The sequence below is a fragment of the Rhopalosiphum padi genome, chromosome 3 (genome assembly GCF_020882245.1).
Source record: "Rhopalosiphum padi isolate XX-2018 chromosome 3, ASM2088224v1, whole genome shotgun sequence".
NCBI classification, from domain to species: domain Eukaryota; kingdom Metazoa; phylum Arthropoda; class Insecta; order Hemiptera; family Aphididae; genus Rhopalosiphum; species Rhopalosiphum padi.
Genome location: NC_083599.1, coordinates 45,395,171 through 45,414,195, shown reverse-complemented (window position 1 = coordinate 45,414,195; position 19,025 = coordinate 45,395,171). Strand labels below are relative to the sequence as shown.

At 29.2% G+C, this 19,025-nt stretch overlaps 1 protein-coding gene and 1 long non-coding RNA gene across 2 annotated transcripts; both read left to right on the top strand.

Moving 5' to 3' along the window:
* Positions 1–2,918: 2,918 nt before the first annotated feature.
* LOC132926727 (uncharacterized) lies at positions 2,919–3,989 on the top strand. The gene is made up of 2 exons (XR_009661512.1): positions 2,919–3,692; positions 3,859–3,989. It is a non-coding gene; the product is annotated as an uncharacterized LOC132926727 (long non-coding RNA).
* Positions 3,990–4,938: 949 nt separating this feature from the next.
* Positions 4,939–8,563, top strand: LOC132927851 (uncharacterized). The gene is made up of 2 exons (XM_060992438.1): positions 4,939–7,545; positions 7,934–8,563. The coding sequence occupies exons 1-2, from the start codon at positions 5,553–5,555 to the stop codon at positions 8,074–8,076; spliced, it is 2,136 nt and encodes a 711-aa protein (XP_060848421.1). The 5' UTR covers positions 4,939–5,552; the 3' UTR covers positions 8,077–8,563.
* The last annotated feature ends 10,462 nt before the right edge of the window (positions 8,564–19,025 follow it).

The window sequence follows — 19,025 nt, the reverse complement described above, 5'->3', positions numbered from 1 at the left end:
TCAGTCCAAGATGCTTTAAAGTTTAACACAAGGTGCCTAATAGTCATACTTATAGTCACACACTAACCATTATCATATCTGATATTGTACAAACCACCAGAACAACAATAACAGTTAATATTTGATGCTCCAAAACAAACTGTATTAAAATATAACTGGCTCTGGAGGTAAAGGTAAATCCGGTGCCTCAGTTTTAAAAAGAAGCATGCGAGATGGAGCTTTTCTAAATATTTTTTTGATATTTGAAATCAGCTGATCAACAGATTCATATTGGCTTCGTACTTGTTCAGCCACCCTGTGTAGCCCGTGAGCAGTACATGTAACGTGTATCATTTTGGAATATAAAGCATTTAACGTTTGACCACATTTGACCATGTAAGGTGCTGCGTCCGACAAAAATAATAAAACATTGTCATGTTTTATACCATCTGGCCATAATATAGATAGAGATTTGTCAAATAGCTTACTAACTGTAGAATAATTAGCTTTTTCCAGTTCTTCAGTGTTCAAAAGAAATATTTTTCCAGATTATTCAGCTTCCAAAGTACCGATAATCACGTTTGCGATAAATCGACCTTCAGCATCGGTCGTTTCGTCGATCGATATCCAAATTTTATGATCAGAAATATATTCTCTTATTTTTTGCATAGTTTCAATAAAACAATCATCAATATAGCCTTTTCTTAAAGTTGTTTCGTATGGTATCTCTTTCCCTGTGTAAGATTCCAAAAAATGTCTAAATACTTGGTTCGATAATTTATTAAATGGAATGTTAGCCGACAGCAATGCTTTACATAAGTCCATATTGAAAGTAGACTTTTTAGTTGTATTAGTTTGTGTAATCATTTGTTGGGTTCTTGTATTGAACATTTCCCTCCGTTTAATCATTTTCACATGTTTAACTGTTTGTATATGTTGTATGTTGTATTACACTAGATCGCCGTTCATATTCTACTTTAATTTCACATATTTTGCAGAATAAAACTCTTCCGTCTGCGGAAAATACATTATCCCCAAATTCTGAAATAAAACTTTTTAACCGACTAACTTGTGTTTTTTTTTCTTTTGGCATATTATAACACAAATACGAGCACTAATAAATACAAAATAACGAATACAAATACGAACACGACAACGATTGACGATATATGCATTGACACGATAACGATCGTAGTCCGTCGATCACTGTGTACTGGCAAACAAAATAATACTGTAAATGTAAAAGACAGATTAAATAATAATAATATTGTCTTCAGAGCTATAAATAAAATGGGTTCCCCATAACGCTATTAATTATCGCCTTATCGGTATTATTGCTGACAAAATCATGTAGATAAAATTGATTAATTTACTAAAAATATGATTTAAGAAAAAAATAATCAAAAATAATTTTAAAATATGCAATAAAAATCAATAAATATTAAAAATATGCATTTGTAGAAAAAAATTCCAAAATATGCAAACATATGCACAATAAACTTTTAAACTTTAACTCCAAACACCACAACACAAATTTGTATCGGATCAGTTTTATTTTATTTACGTCCCGAACAAATATGCAAATGCATAAAGTCCCGAGCCCTGGTTATAACTATTAATATATAGTAGAATATCAGCTTATTTTACTAGTTAATTAGTTTTTTCTAAATGAAAAAAATAGTTTACACAATCAATATTGTCAGTTGACAATTTAGAATTGTTTTTATATCTCCATTAAAACAATGACACCGATGAATGAATTCTACAACAATAGATTGAATTTTATGGAAAAAGGGCTGTTGTAAACTCTCTCGATTTTTAAAAATAGTAAACTCTCCCGGGTCAATATTATGTTTACCTGAAGTAAATGTGTAAACTCTCCTGAGTTGTTTTAAATGTTATTGCTACACTCAGATCATATACGAGCGTATTATTTTGTTGCCGGTATTAGCGACGAGTCTCCGAATAAGGTGATCGATGTACCTATATTAGATTTTTTTTTTTTTTTTTTGTATTTTGACTATAATATTATAGCTCATTGCAGCTAAATGCATTAATTTATTTCATCATTATTATTATTATAGGATTTTTATTAAATTAGTATTACTGAAGACCCGGGAGAGTTTGTATGTTTCCGTTAGATAGTAATGAAGTAGACCCGGGAAAGTTTACAATTGCCCAAAAAAGAAATTCCATATTACCATATTAAAGGATGTGGCATAGTATTAACATCATATACGGTATTTTTTTTCTTATGAAATATCTATTGTCGCGCTTTGGGAGTAAACCGATGCCTCTACACTGGAAAGAAGTATATATATTACTAACATAAATAATATAAAAATTAATTTGAGTTTATTTTTTTATAGTGTTCTGAAACTATTGAACTTATTAATGATTGGTTTGACTTACTAAATTTACAACAAATAATGGTAGGTGATAGTTCTAAGGCATATGGTCTAGACCAGGGGTCTCCAACCTACGGCCCGCCAAGCTTTTTGCACCGGCCCGCCAAGCTAATTAATGTTTTGAAAATAATGTATTAATTTTCATTGTTTTTAATTTATTTTTTATTGAATTGATTAATAAAATAAAATGAATTTATAATATTTTCTTTTGGTATTATTCATAACAACTTATAATAGTTATACATATATACTAACACTAACTTATAATAGATAAACTCTTCAATCACACTTATCTGACTTATATTGTACTCGAAACTTGCGCGGTGGTCAGATAAGATACGATCGACTTTTTCTGTTGTAATAATAACGCTATCGAACGTGTAATCGACGGGTTTTTCTAACTGTGTGGGTCTACTGTAATGTATCGAGAATATAATATAGAATCAGTTTTTATAATTATTGCAGTTTAGTGATTTTTCTTATCGAGTTTTGTAATGCTCTGTGTTGTATTAAAATAAATATGAGTTTAAGGCGGCTCTAAGCGAATACAATTTTCATACATTTAGACCAATAAGCTGGCGAAAAATAAATAGACTTCTAGTAGTCCAATTTTAATTTTGAAAAAAGTTTTGAACTTGTTACCTTCTTCTCTATGTTTTGTAGGAAATACTTTTTTATTTTTTTGTTTTGTTAGCACATTAAAGTGCATGTTAATTTTGAAAAATTAATTTAGTTATTTAGAACCGTACTACGTAAATTATCCAAAATATCCAAAATCTATTTCCTACAAAACATAGAGTAGAGGGTAATAAGTTCAAATAATTTTTCAAAATTAAAATAGGATTACTAGAAGTATGTTAATTTTTCGCCAGCTTATTAGAATTATTCATTGTTGTGTATGTACAAAAATATTTTTCGAATATTCGTACGATGACTTGTGCATGCGCGTACGTATGCTATGGAACGTAATCATTCCGTTCGCCCACATCCGGGCGATATGAAATCTATTGTTATCGATTCGAATTTCTTCGAAATACTAATTTTATATTTTATATTATATAAAGTAATTGCATTTATTATAAATACTAGTATTTAAAATCAATGCTATTAGTAAGTTATTACCATCAGTGCAGTTTGTGTTGATTTTATGCATTTGCAAATAATAAAAAGTTTATAAAAATGAGTGATTGGCGATATAGTAAAAAGATGCGTCCAAAATTGACTGCACCACGGAAAAAATTAAGACACAATTTGAAAAATTTACAGTCTAAAAATTCTAAAACTTTAGAGGACAACGATATTCAGGTAGGTATCTACGAGTTATTTTGTTTATATAAATTACCTGACCTACAAATGAATAGTATAATATTTATATAAATTTTTTTACTCCCCTCCCCTCGAAATGTTTCCTGCGTTCGCACTTGATAGGTATACCATTATATAATATATTATTCATTATTTTTTGTAATAGATTTTGGATCATTCTAATGTTTCAAATGAAAATGATGACCAAACTCATGATGAAACTGATAGCAGGTAATTACTAATTTGTAATTATTCTTTTATATTTATTAATATGAATATATTGATTTTACAATGATATGATGTGTTTTTTTGTGTGTGTCTGTCACCATCACGTTTTGGAGTAGTATGATACTGCTTTAATTTTTGACTACAGATCTTCTTTAAAAGGAAAATGAATCTAATTGGTACTTAGAAGGTCAAAACAAAAGAGAAAAAGTAGCTTTCAAAAGTGTCAGGAAAACCCTAAAAAAATAACGGAAAAACGAATCATTGTAAATACTTGAAATTTTAGCGTTAACTATTTACGGTTAAATTTTTAAAATATTTTGACTTTTTTAAGCTACGAGTATTTATAGGCAATTGAAGTTTTCGATTTTTTTTTTTGAAATGCGATAAAAAAAATTTGGCAATCCAAAAATTTTTTAAAATTTAATACAAGATTTATTATACGTTGTACTTATCATAGTAAAAAAAATCAAAAACCGTTGGTCACAATTTTGGTTTATAAATATTTAAACTTCAAATGTTTACAAAATATGTCAAAATCGCGAAAACTTGCAAGGAATTTTGAAGTTTAAAATTCATAACATTTTTGTAATTTTTACCTAAGGTTAAAAAACCCTTTATTCAAATAACTGTAAAAATTATAACGTCAATATAGAAAACATTTTATGAGCCTATGAAATTTAATTTTTTATGAAATCACGTAAAATACGAAATATTACAATTTAAATATAGGTAATAATATCATATATCCTACTAATTATCCTAGACTGATAAATCATCTCCGTTCAGAATCATTTTTTATGTACAATGATATCTGCCTTTGCATTCAAATTTAACACATCCATTATAGTGACCTGCTCTTTCCATTTCTATAATAGAACAGAGTGATACCCACTTTCCTACCATAGCTTTTTTTTTTAATATTTCTATTATTATTTAGAAGTAATAAGGACGACGCAGATATGTCACGTATAAATAATAATATATTTCATTCTACGTACAGATTAGTAGTATCTGATAAACAAGAAAAAAACGCAGAAGAGTAAGTATTTAATATTTATTAGAATATATATAAGTTCAATATTTTTTAGTTTTTATTTCAATAACTACACATTTTTTTTTTGCTTCGATTTTAACTTTGAGGGTTGTTTTGTATAAAAAATGTATGTAGTTAGTAGTTTGTGCTTTAGACTTTTAGAGAACTCAAAATTCTAAGTACTTTTTTTGAGCTATTTATACTGATAATTAAAAATATTAAAAATCTATAGTCACAATATATTTTTTTAGTCGTTTAAAGTTAGAATTTTGACAAAATCTAAAAAATATAAACATTATTTTGTAAATTATATAAATTATACTTAAGTTTTGAATTGATTTTAAATTTAAAATAATTTTTTGATATTACACTCACAATTTTAACTCGCCTCTACGCGCGAAATATTCTCGTCGTGACGTATAATAATAATATTTTTTTGAAATAGATATATATTACAAGGCAGAAGAATTGTTGATATAGCGTACTTATTCAAGGCCATTCAAAGTATTCAACACAAGTTTGACTGTACATTTTCTAACTTAACAATTATAAATGAAAAAAAAAATGGGTTTTTTAGCACATTTGTTTTTAAATGTAATATGTGTGGTACGTTGGAAAATATTTACTCGGAAGATCCTGAACGAAAAGGATTCAACATTAATACAGCAGTTACCTCTGCCGTATTAAACACGGGACAAGGGTATTCCCAATTGGAAGAATTTTGCGGTATACTTGATATGTATTGTATGTCATTTCCCACTTATCAAAATATTCACGAGGAAGTAAGTCAAAATATATTTAATGTAAGTTTGGAAGAGATGAAAAAAGCTGGACAAGAAGAATCGAAAATTGCAATTGAAAACGGAGACGTAGATGAACAAGGTCGTCCGTTAATAACCGTAATTGCTGATGGTGCGTGGTCCAAGAGATCATATAAAAGCAATTATAATGCTTTATCTGGTGTCGCTTCCATATTTGGATGGAATACAAAAAAATGTTTATTTGTTGGCGTAAAAAATAAATATTGTATTATTTGTCATCGAGCTTCCCAACAGAATGAACAAACCAGGTCTCACATATGCTATAAGAATTGGGATAGTACCTCTACTTCGATGGAATCAAGTATAATAGTGGAAGGATTCAAGGAGAGTATTCCAATGCATAACTTAATATATGACAAGTTAATCGGAGATGGTGATAGTAGCGTGATAAAGAACTTAAATTTAACTAAACCATATGGACCGGATTTGAATGTAAAAAAAATAGAGTGTACAAATCATTTACTCAGAAATTATATAAACCGACTTCGTGAAACAGCTAGTCGACGCAAGTGTACAAATGGAAATATTGTTCCAGGTGTTCAAAGAACTTTTTTAAAAAATAATTTACTCCGTCTTCGATATGCTGTTACGGAAGCCATAAAATTTCGTAGTAAAATGAAAAAAAATATTATCGAAAAAGTCAAATTACTTAAATCAGATATTTTGAATGGACCTTACCATGTATTTGGACACCATACACATTGTGCCCAGTATTTTTGTATGGGTCCAAAAGACGGTGAAAATAATTTAGTGCCCGATTTGGAAAAATCCGGTCTTTGGAATGACATTTTAGCAGCAAGAAATTTGTTGGCACACCATTCTTCAAGTTTAATTCACAATGTTAATAATAACTGTGTCGAAAATTATAATAGCGTAGTCGCCAAATACGTGGGTGGAAAGCGTATTAATTTTTCTTTAAAAGGGTCTTACCAAACACGGTGTCATATTGCTCTAACTTCCTTAAATACAGGTCCATCACATATAAGTATATTACACAAAAAAATGACAAAATCAAGTCCAGGTGTATTTACTAAGCGTTTTATAGAACAACGTTCAAACAAAAATAACACTAAATTAAAACGACGACAATTGTTTGGAAATATCAAGCCTAGTAAAAAAACGTATATTGGCCCGGACAGAGACTATGGATGTATTCAAGAAGAATCTCAAATATTAGATATAGAACCAAAGGAATTTAATATTAAAAAATTACAATTTTTAGAGCGCTTATCAAAGACCAATGAAGAAATTAAAATATTAGAAAAATCTACAAAAAATCAGTCGGAAAGTGACCTATGGAAAGCTGAGAGAAGTATACGATTGACAGCCTCAAATTTTGGAAAGGTTTGTAAATTACGAGTAACAACTTCAAGAAAAAACACTGTTAAAACTATATTATATAATGCATTTTCCGGTAACTCATCTACAAACTATGGTATTGAAAATGAACCTATAGCAAGAATTTCTTTTGAAAAAGAGATCAACTTAAAAATTAAACCCGCTGGTTTATTTGTTGATAAAACATATAATTTTTTGGCTGCAAGTCCTGATGGGTTAATCGACGACGATGGTATCATAGAAATTAAATGTCCATACACTATAAAAGATCTTACACCCGAAGATGCTATTCAATGTGGAAAATTGAAATTTGCGACACTCATCGATGGAAAATTAAATTTAAAAACAAATGATAATTACTACTATCAAATACAAGGACAACTATATGTAACACAAAGATCTTACTGTTATTTCGTCTTGTGGTCATCCAAAGGTATGTAAATTATGTATATAATTTTATAGGTATCTCGTCAAAATATTGTGGAAGTGGAATTTATATTTTTTTAATATTAATTTAATGTTATCGATATAGATGGTGTACAATAAACAATAATTATTGGTATTAGGTATTCTTTATTACACTTGGTAAAACAATTGGTATTTCCGATAAAAAGAATGATTATATTTTGTACTGGGTATTCTGAAGTAGCTAATAACTATGAAAAAATTTCAAGCTACAATTATTGATTTACAATTTACACATAATTCTTACATTAGTTACATTATTACCGCCACATTTCGACGAGAAACCAATTTTATAAAAATACGATATTGCATTCCTTACTAAATATTTAATTTATCATTCTCATTTACATTTTCAGGCATGCTGTACCAAAAGATATTACGAGATGATGCTTTTTTTGAACAACGAATGCAGCAACAATTAATTTCATTTTATCATGACCATTTGTTACTTGAAATATTAGACTCCCGTTTTCATCGTGGTTTACCTATCAGAGATTAGTTATTACCTATTTTTTAATAATTTTACATACAACAACGACTACAGTATTATTATTATGTGTTATATATTCTGTATTTATATCCATGACAAAAAAGTAAGTGATTTTAAATAAATGTACAAACCTGTTTAATATGTTCTATATAGTATATACATATTCCTATTTGACCTATTTCCTATACTATATGTAATAAAATTAAATCCAGGTTGTTTACTTGTGTATTGTCATAATTAATCATAATTCATTATCTGATAAATTATAATTGTAAAATCCCAACAATGGTTTTACGATAACGATAAGACACGCAACTCGCAAGTACGCGACGCAATCGGAATGTCCGAACTACCTGATCAATGGAGCGGAAGTGGTGGTACATATATAGAACCACACTCACACTAATAATCATTTACGACTAACACAAAGATCACGAGTGGCGACGATTAAATAAGAAATTGCCTAAATTTTTCCCCTTAAATAATAGTCACTAAGAGCCGCCTTAAGTAAAAAACGGAAAGTTGATACAGAGTGCCGTGTTTTTAACAAAAAGTGAAATAATGACTATTTCTTCATTGAACAAAACAATGTTGCGTTATGCGTTATTTGCAAGGAAAAAGTTGCTGTTATGAAAGAATATAATATTGGTAGACATTATAAAAGTAAGCACGCATCTACATATAACGAGCTGTCTGGTAAACTACGATCAGACAAGTTTGAAATATTAAAACAGAATTTACTAGCTCAACAGTCAATTTTTACAAAACGATCATGTCAAAACGAATCTCTCGTAAAAGCAAGTTTTCAAGTAGTTCGTACTCTGACGATAGCCGGAAAACCTTTTACTGATGGCCAAATTGTAAAAGAGTGAATTTTGAAGACAGTTGAAGAGATTTGTCCAGATAAAATCAATTTATTCACCGGTATTAGCTTGTCAGCGAATACAATTGCGCGACGTACCACAGATCTCGGAAATGATATTATTCACTAATTAAAAGATACTGCTAAAAGTTTTAAATATTTTTCAATTGCTTTGGACGAATCTACTGACACTTCAGACTCAGCGCAGTTGCTTTTATTCGTTCGCGGAGTCAATGAATCTTTTGAAATAACCGAAGAATTGGCCGCCGTCCACTCAATGAAAGATTTATGTACTGGTAATGACATTTTTTCGAAGATAAAAGATTTTATTTTTGCTTTGGGTCTTGATTTTAACATTTTAAAAGGCGTAACTACTGACGGTGGACGCAATATGTGTGGAGCACATACAGGTTTGGTTGGAAATGTTAGTAAAGCTGTATTGGAGACTGGTACAGCAGCACCAATATACATAGCATTATACACCAGCAAGCTTTGTGTGGGAAAAATGCACCAATATCTGGAGTTATGAATGTTGTTGTGCAGAATGTAAATTATATTCGAAAAAGTGCTCTCAGTCACCGTCAGTTTAAGAGCTTTCTTGCTGAAATTCAAAGCGAGTACCCAGATATTCCCTATCATTGTGAAGTTCGTTGGCTCAGCCGAGGTTACGACTTGAAAAGATTTTTTTCAGAAATCGACATATTTATGACAGAAAAAACCGCGTTGTGACTGAGTTAGCTGATTTGTCATGGCTATGGAAACTAGCTTTTCTCGTTGATATAACTCAGCTCCTTAATGAGTTAAAATTAAAACTGCAAGGAGCAAATTCGTTAATTTCAGGTACATATTCCTACATCAAAGCTTTCAAATTAAAATTAACTCTATTTAAAAATCAATTAATAGAAAAAAATCTTGCTCATTTTCCAACATATTTATATTTAGGTGAAAATGATATTTTAAATAAATATCAGGATGGACTAATAATCTTAGATTATTATAATGTGCATAAAAATTTAAATTTTTCTATGAAAACAAATTACTTCTGTTATAATTAACCACGAGCTTAAACATCAAGTTGATCTAAGCATTAAATGATTAACATTTTTAAATTTGGTTAAAGGTAATATTTAAATAAACATGCAAAGCATACACTTTAGTAGCAATTATTTATAATATTGTATTATTTTTTTTATGATATTTTTATAAGATATTGAAATTCTTTTCTCAACTAAAAGCAATGAAACCTATTTTATACCAATGGAAAAGAAGGGCAATATAGTAACCAAACAGAGGAAAACTTTTTGATAAATATTGCAATATGAAAACAAAAATTTCAAAAATTTCATGATAGTTCATAATACAATTATAGAAGCTACAAATGCTTTAGTATTTTTTGCAGTATGCTTAAATGGTCACTGGAATGTTTTTTTAGGCTATTTCTTGATCCATAGTTTTTCTGGTCCTGAAAGAGGAAATTTGTTAAAAAAATGTTTAGAATTAATGATACTGGAGCAAAATGTCTCTATAACATTTGATGGAGCCTCTTGTAATATGACAATGTGTAACTCATAAGGCGCTAATTTTGATTATTACTCTCCAAATTTTAAGCCATGGATAAAAAACCCAGGTATGTATTCCCAAATGTTTTGAGATTGATCAATCAATATATATATATTGGGATGCTGCACATATGATCAAGCTAGTAAGGAACACATTAAGTAACAAAAAAATCATTGTTGATCATGAAAATAAAAAAATTAAATGGAGCCATATAGTAGATTTATTAGAAATTCAGAACATGAATACATAGGCTTGTAAAGGCTTACATACTGCTAATAAATTGAAAAAAGCCCATGTCTAATACCACGAAAATTAAATGAATTTTCGCCTTGCAGCTCAAACATTAAGCTCAAGTGTAAGCTCAAGTTTGAAATTCTGTGAAAATCTCAATTTATTAACGGAAGCTAATCCAATAGCTACATTTTGTGAAGTTTTCAATGATGCGTTTGATATAACAAATTGCCGCAATAAATTAGCCAAAGGAAATTATTACCTTCCAATTAACAATAACACATAACGTATAAAACTATTTTTGGATAAATTCAAGTCATATGTTGAGAATCTTCGTTATGAAAAAAGTATAAGTCAGCCTGAAGGTGAACTTTTACTAAAAAGTCAGAGGAAAACTGGATTTTTATGCATCACTAACTTAATAAATTTGTTTGAGGTGGTCAAGCGTTATGATATGAGTTACTTACTTGGATATAAACTAAGCCAAGATCATTTGGAAGTATTTTTTAGTGCTATGCGAAGTCGTGGAGGGTACAACAATAATCCAAATTCAGTTCAGTTTAGAACAGCATACAAACGACTTTAGTAAGAGATGAAATAAAGTCATCAGAATATAGAAATTGTTCAGTACTCGATACCTGTAGTATTTTGTTTGTAGGCACTGCAATTAGAAAGGATGCAGATGCAATTTGTGATGTACATACAGACAACAATGAAAACTTAGTTTTATTTGATGAAGTTGACCATGATTATTATAACCAACTACCAGCACTGGATGAATATGTGGTTGATATTGTTAAATACACTTCTGGTTTTATTGTTTCTAAAATTAAAAAAAAGAAAAATCTTTGTGGAATATGTGACTTACTTTTATTACAATATATAGATTTTGGTACATCATTATTATTAAAAATAAAATCTAAGGGTAAATTAATAAATTCATCATCTGATGTAAATAAAATATGTTTAACTGCCGAATACAAATCGAGACTTAATACAAAATTTTTATTGACAGATAAAAATATAAAGAAAAAATTATGTATACAATCATTAAATGAGCTGAGTACACACTCATCAATATTCATCACACAAATAATGATGGATCATATTCTTACTAAAGACATTTTTACAACCATAGGACACATTAATTAAACTTATATTAGAATATTATATAGAATTAAGGATGCATCACTATGTAAAATTACATACTCAAAAAATTACAGGGAAAAACATAAGGAGAAATTATACAAAACTAATATTATTTAAAAACCAATAACTGATTATATATCTAATTTATAAAATATATGTATAATATATTTCATACAGTTATTATTATTTGTACATTAATTTATTATCTATGTATATGATTATGATACCTACTTAATTATTTTGTAAGGATAAAAACATTAAAGACTTTATGTATCATAACTTGGCATTTTTTATTGTGCAATGCTGTTGTTTCATAAATATTAGCTATTCCGTTAGAAAGTTAATTGATATGCTAAATCTTGGGTATCAGCTTCCATGCCGGCAAACGATTTCTAAAAATTTAATTCTCAGATTATACAATTGTACATTAGAAAATCTTAGAGATCAAGTGCAAACTTCGATTGCTATTTCTTTGATAACTGATGGTTGGACCTGCATTAACAATATAAGCTGCTTAGCTGTAACATCTTCCTTCATAGATTGTAAAGGCACTCCTAATTAAATTTGTCTCTCATCACGAGAATAGAAGAACATTATATACCATCCTGTGGACCATTCCAGAAAATTCTCACGGACAATGGTACACAATTCCATAGCAAACAGTTAAACAGTATCACCCGGAGGGGAACCCTGTCGAAAGGGCCAACCGAGAAATTGGACGAATACTCCGAACTTACTGCCATAAAAACAGACCAACTGGGTACAATATTTAAAAAAGATTGAATTTTGGATAAACAACACGACACACTCAATCACTGGATATACACCTCAAGAGCTCATGGGAAAACCACGCAACCCATTGACATTAGAAAAGTTTATTGATTTCCCAAAAGAACTAGGAGAAGCTAAAACCGAAGTATTAATTCAAATAGCAAGAAAACGAATAAAAAAAGCAGCGCTACAACGTACCAAATGTTTAGATAAAGGAAAAAAATTCATACGTTATGTCAAAGGGAAGCACATATTAGTTAAAGAGCATAGACTGTCGTCGGCAGAAGACAAAGAAATAAAAAAACTATTCTTGTTATATCGCGGGGCGTATCCAATATGTGAGGTCCGGGATAATAATACCGTCATCGTACAAGAAAAAAAAGGTCTAGTAACATACAACGTGAAGAATATCAAGCTGTATATCAGTCCCGCCATCATAAATAAGCCAGGACAAACAATAGCGATATGAGTACTATAATAATAATAAGAAAAAAATGTGTATATGTGTATGCAATAAATGTTAAATTAATATATATGTTATGGTCAAAACTCAAAGTGTATAATTCGGGCATTGTGCACAATGTTCGTCATATTTGGGCAAAACTGAATCGGCTTTTAATTTTGGTACATTGCCTGGTCATTGTTATACAAGAGCCGGGCATTGTGTACAGTGCTTAATTGTTTATGGGCAATGTAAGTTTATCACGATTCCGCGTCTGCATGTATAAAGTATAATTTTTTTTTTTAACGTTACAAGTTATACGTTAAAGAAAAATACAAAAGAAAAATACAAAAGAAAAATACAAAAGAAAACCTTAAAGAAAGTTTGCCCAACACGATGGGAAGCACGCCACGACTCTGTATTCGCATTAAAGGAACGTTATTTGGACATAATCAAAGCACTTACTCATATTCTACTTACGTCTCACAAATCTGATGAAACAAATTTAGGTGGTTCCTTGAAAAAGAAGCTCGAATCAGCTGAGTTTGTATTAATTTTATGTTTTTGGGAACGAATATTACGATCATTAAATGTAGTGTCTAAAACTCTCCAGTTAATGAATTTCAACATAGAATTTGCTGTTGTTCAACTTGATAGTGCCATTGAAGATTTAACTAATTTACCAGCTAATTATAATAATATAGTAGAAGATGCCAAAAATCTTTGTGTTTCATGGAAAATACCTTTCAACTTCAATTGTAAACGTGAAAGATTTGCCGTTAGGTATCACGAAGAAGTTGATAGTGACCGAAGACTTTCTATAACTGAGGACAATTTTAAAGTTAAAGTATTTTATCCCGCACTGGACACGGCATTGTTTGAGCTTAAAGAAAGGTTTAAAGGTCTTAAAACAATAAGTGATGAGTTTTCTTTTTTAAAACTAATAAATCTTACTACAATAGAGGAACCAATTATAATTAAAGCGTCCTACGACTTACACATAAAGTACAAGAATGAGTTAAGTTCAGATATTACAAATCAACTTTTGTGTTTAAGAAATTTTCTTTGTGTTAATAATTCAACATCTGTGTTGCATAATATTAAAGACCTAACAGTTTATTTAATCGAACATGACTTGGCATCAATTATTTGTGTATAAATAATTACTATCTTAAGTTTAAAATTTGTTTATAGAATATGTCAACAACTATAAAAGAGCAAAGTAATTCAATTTCATTTAATGAATTAAATACTTTAGACTTGCAGCTACCTCCTAACTGGCACAAATATTTTTCTTATGAAAAGAAGTACTTTGGTATATCTGAAATTATTTTTGTAGAAAATGAAGGCATGTTAAATTCCTTTTTACGGAAAAGTATAATTATAAGCCAAAGTTCAAAAATAACTTGCAATATTTTGGGGAAAAATATATGCAATGATAAATTAGTAAATGCCAATACTAATCTTGAAAGTATAGATCAGTTAAAAAGTTTAATTAAAGAAATGGCTTTATTCAAAATTTGTAAAGGATTGGATTTAATAAACTCAAAAAAGTAACAAATAAAATAGTTAAGAATAATAAAAATAAAATAATTTCAATTATTTTTTTCACAATTATAGATATGAATCATTTTTTTATGTTTCTGAAAATATTGTAATTGATACCATGCAAATGAAACGACATAAAGAATGTTTGTTCTTAATTTCAAATAATTTACATTGTTTGTACTGTGCAAGAACCATACGAAATGTAAAGCAAAAACAAATTCAATCTACCTTACTATCATCTCCTAAACGAATTTCCCTAAAAACTATACCAAAAAGTAGAAAAAAATTGATAATTTTACAAAAAAGAAACAATGTTCTCAGAAGACAAAAGAATCATTTTGAAAAACAAGTTAGTTCATTAAAAAAAAATTTACTTAACCTTCAATCTGAGTATAGTAATATTTCTCAAAAATCTATTGAAGAGAAACTGATTGAAATTAACTGCCCTGTAAATCAAAAGATAATTGTTCAAGAAATATTGTCAGCAGCAAAAGTAATATGTTAATTTAAAATATTATCAGAATATTATTATTTTATTTTATTTTTTTGTTTTGTAAACTAGGTTAATAACTCTAAAGGTAGACGATATTCTGATGAATGGTTAATACTATGTATGTTGTTTCATATTCGATCCCCAAGTGGTTACAATTTTTGCTTGAAGAACAATATAATGCCATTGCCTAATGTTAGTACTATTAGGCGTTATCTCTCTTTAATAGATACATCTTGTGGATTTGATAAACAATTTTTTGCTCTATTTAAAAAACACCTAGAAAATAAATCCACCATGCAAAAACATGGCATTATTCTTGTAGATGAGATATCAGTAAGAGAAGCATTAACTGTATGCTCCAAAAGTCTTACTTATAAAGGCCTTGTAGATTTTGGTGATGATTATAAAGCAAGTGATATAAATGAAAAGGCAACAAGTTGCTTAGTATTTATGTTCCAGCCACTTGTAGCCACTTATTCTCAACCTGTAGCCGTATTTGCATCTAAAGGACCTGTAGTCGGCACAGAGTTAGCAAAACTTATGTTGAAATGTATAATTTTTAAGTCAGCTTTTGCCACTCCGCAGGTTTATTCTCAGCAATTGTCTGCGACACTGGTCAATATGAAAACCAAAGGGCGATTAATTCATCCAAATATATTTTTTTTCAATTTTATTCAGAAAATTGAAAAAAGTTTTATGAAACATTGTTCGTCAACTCACTTTTTTGATCTAATAATTGATGATATGATCAATGAAAAGCACATAACAAATTTCCCTTGTGTCACTCATGGAGAAAATATTATATCATTTGCTGTTATTTATTACGTGAGAATGAGAATGAGGCAATTCACATACCAGGAAAATAAAAATAAAAAAACAGAAAACAGTAATAAAAAAAAAGTTGCGAAGTTCTGTAAAACTTAAAACACCATAATGGGTGGTGCAAATACGTACCTATTTAAAATTATATAATAAGAAACAACTGTATCAGTATTTATGGCATATTTTATTATTTTATATTTTAATGTTTTCAAATGTTCACGTTATTCAATATATTAATTATTAAAATGTCTTTAATAAATTATTACATTTCACAGTAAACTGGTCGGTTCATACTGTTCATAGACATTAGACGTAGATCGACTATTATTTACTATTAGCACTACGGCATGCCGCCTGCCGGCCCGACCATGACATGATCGTTTTTAATAATTAAATACATAACCTCAAATAAGTATAACCTGCAGCGCTAGTGAGTTAAATAGGAACTAAAACTGCCTCAACAAGCGGATACTGGTTAATGGGCGGGAGAGGAACAGTCGTCGGACCTTATCTTCTAAGACTGTGGTCATTGCAGTCTTAGTAGTTCGACGTTTTATGTTCGCTATTGTCAATACAATATGCATTAAAACAACAGCCAATTCCAAAACTTAAATTATTCATAAGTTCACTAAAATTAGAAATTGATACGAGATTTGGTGACTATGAAAAAAATATATTGATGGCTGAAGCAACATTTTTGGACCCTCGCTTCAAAAAATATGGGTTTAAAAATCATATTGCTTTTCAAGAGGTCAAAAAATCTATTATCAACAAAGGAAAAAACATAATAATGGGAAAAAATGTACAGCAAAGTAACTTATCGACTAACTTAATCCCAACAAGTAGCATTGATAAAGAAGATTCGATTTAGAATGATTTTGATTTGGAAGTTACTGATAGTTCAATCTCAAGATCCAAAGGCACTGATAATTATTGAAGTGGATAAGTATCTTCAAGAACCTATTATAGCAAGGACTAATGATCCGTTAAAATGGTGGAATGAAAATAAAAATGTTTATCCTTCTTTATTTGAAATAATGAAACGTCATTTTTGTATTCAATGTACATCTGTACCGAGTGAACGTATCTTTTCAAAAAGTGGACAAGTTGTAACTGAAAAACGTAACAGATTAACTAGCAAGAGTGGAACAAATAATTTTTTTAAAATTCTAATTTAGAATAAAGTATCATGGTGTACTTATCATCTGATCTTAAAAAGTTGTTTATTATAATTAAAATATTAAAATTTGTTTTCTTTACTAGTTTTTAATGTTGTTATTATTTAATATGTGTAACTTACAGGAATAATTTAAGAATATAAAAAAATAAGTTATTTCAATGTATAATTACCTTTTATTTATTAATAAAAGAACTGTAACACACATTGACAACCTTTTTTTTTGGTCGATCGCGACAACCAAGAAAATCTTGGAGGTCGATCGCAAGTCTATTAAAGTTGGCCACCCCCGAGTTAGATAACCTCTACTTTTTGCAACAACCAAGTCTGCTGATGATCCATGCTTAGTTGTGTTTATTAAACACATTTTAACCATTTAAACCATTTGTACACATTTGGTTTTTTTACCAAACGTTTTACTATATATCTGTTAATTGAAAAAAGTTATTATACTTATAGTATCACAAAAATAACTACTTTTTCTATTTACCCAGCTAAATAATATACTATACAATCAAAAACTGTAGAATCTGAATAATTATGCTCTAAGAATATATCATCTACATCCCAGCATTCTTCATCAACAATATTATTAATTTTTTCTTTTAATTTCTCAATCTTTTCAATTCTACCTGTAGAATTAGCAGTTCCTTTGATTATGTCCTTTAAATCTCCAATAGTTATAACTGGAATATTATCTGACAATTATAATCCAATAGTAAAATTCATAATAAAACCTAGGGCCATAAGGGTAATGTAAGTAGAAGTACAAATTCAAACAATAATTTAAAACTTACCTTCAAATATTTTACAATTGCCACTTCTAGGGGGTTTAATACTTTAATCAAAGAATGAACTGAAAGCATCCTGTTCAATTGCAAAAATGTAAGACAAGAAGGATGATCATTCGAACCAGACACTTGCCGTATTATCCCAAAAAATTGCTATAATGCAATTTAAATTTAAATTAAATTTATTAGATTATTATTTTGAATGAATTGGCACTAATTAAAAGTATTTAATATTTATGGTTGTAAATTACTTCCAAACAATTTTGATTAAACTTAGCCGTCAAAACATATGCAAATTGTTTTTCATCTAACAAATAATTAACCAAATCTATTATTGATTTTTATGTGATTTTGAGACCATCTGCTGTTGTTTTAGTTAAAAAATCATGTTTTTGAATAATTTTGTTGGTCAAATTGTTTTCCCAAGTACTTAACTATTCAAATAATTCATTTAAAATCTGTAAAAATAATCTAGGAATAGTTTTGACAATTTTTAAAAAAATATAACACTAAATATATACAGTCGAGTCGCGATAACTCGAAAAACTTGACAACTCGATTTTTATTTTATTCCCCTAGAGATTCTCATAACACTCAATGTATTATAAGTCTTGTTAACTCGAATATAAAATTATAATAAATAGCTTAGTCGAAGTATATTATATCTGGGTATCTGGGTATTTCGTAATATTTTGTTTTATCTACTTTAGGATAAAATGAATCGATAGAAACTGATTATTAGCGCATGCACAATAACAGTAAGTAATAAGTATGTACATACTATCTATGGTTAATATGTGTCTATCAGTTGTGTCTATTGTTCGTATTTTTGTATGTTTTTAAAAATGTCTCAAAAACGAAAATTAAATCATTTAACTATAGCTGACAAAGTGCATGTGATACAATTGGTGGAAAAGGGTAACCGGAAAAAACAAGACATCGCGAAAGAATTTAATATTCCACCAAATACGCCGTATATCGGTTGTTTTGCCGAAGCTGCATACCCGTGTAAAGGGTGCCTTGGGTCTTGATTACATTTGTATCTTTCAGTTTCAGTTATCGTTGTTCTACGTATGTCTGGAGTAGCTATGCCACTTAGGGTATGAAGTTTA

Coding starts and splice junctions, on each gene's coding strand:
- LOC132927851 (XM_060992438.1), top strand. CDS start 5,553: ATGTGTGGTACGTTGGAAAATATTTACTCGGAAGATCCTGAACGAAAA. Junction 7,546..7,933: donor CGTCTTGTGGTCATCCAAAG/GTATGTAAATTA, acceptor TTACATTTTCAG/GCATGCTGTACCAAAAGATA.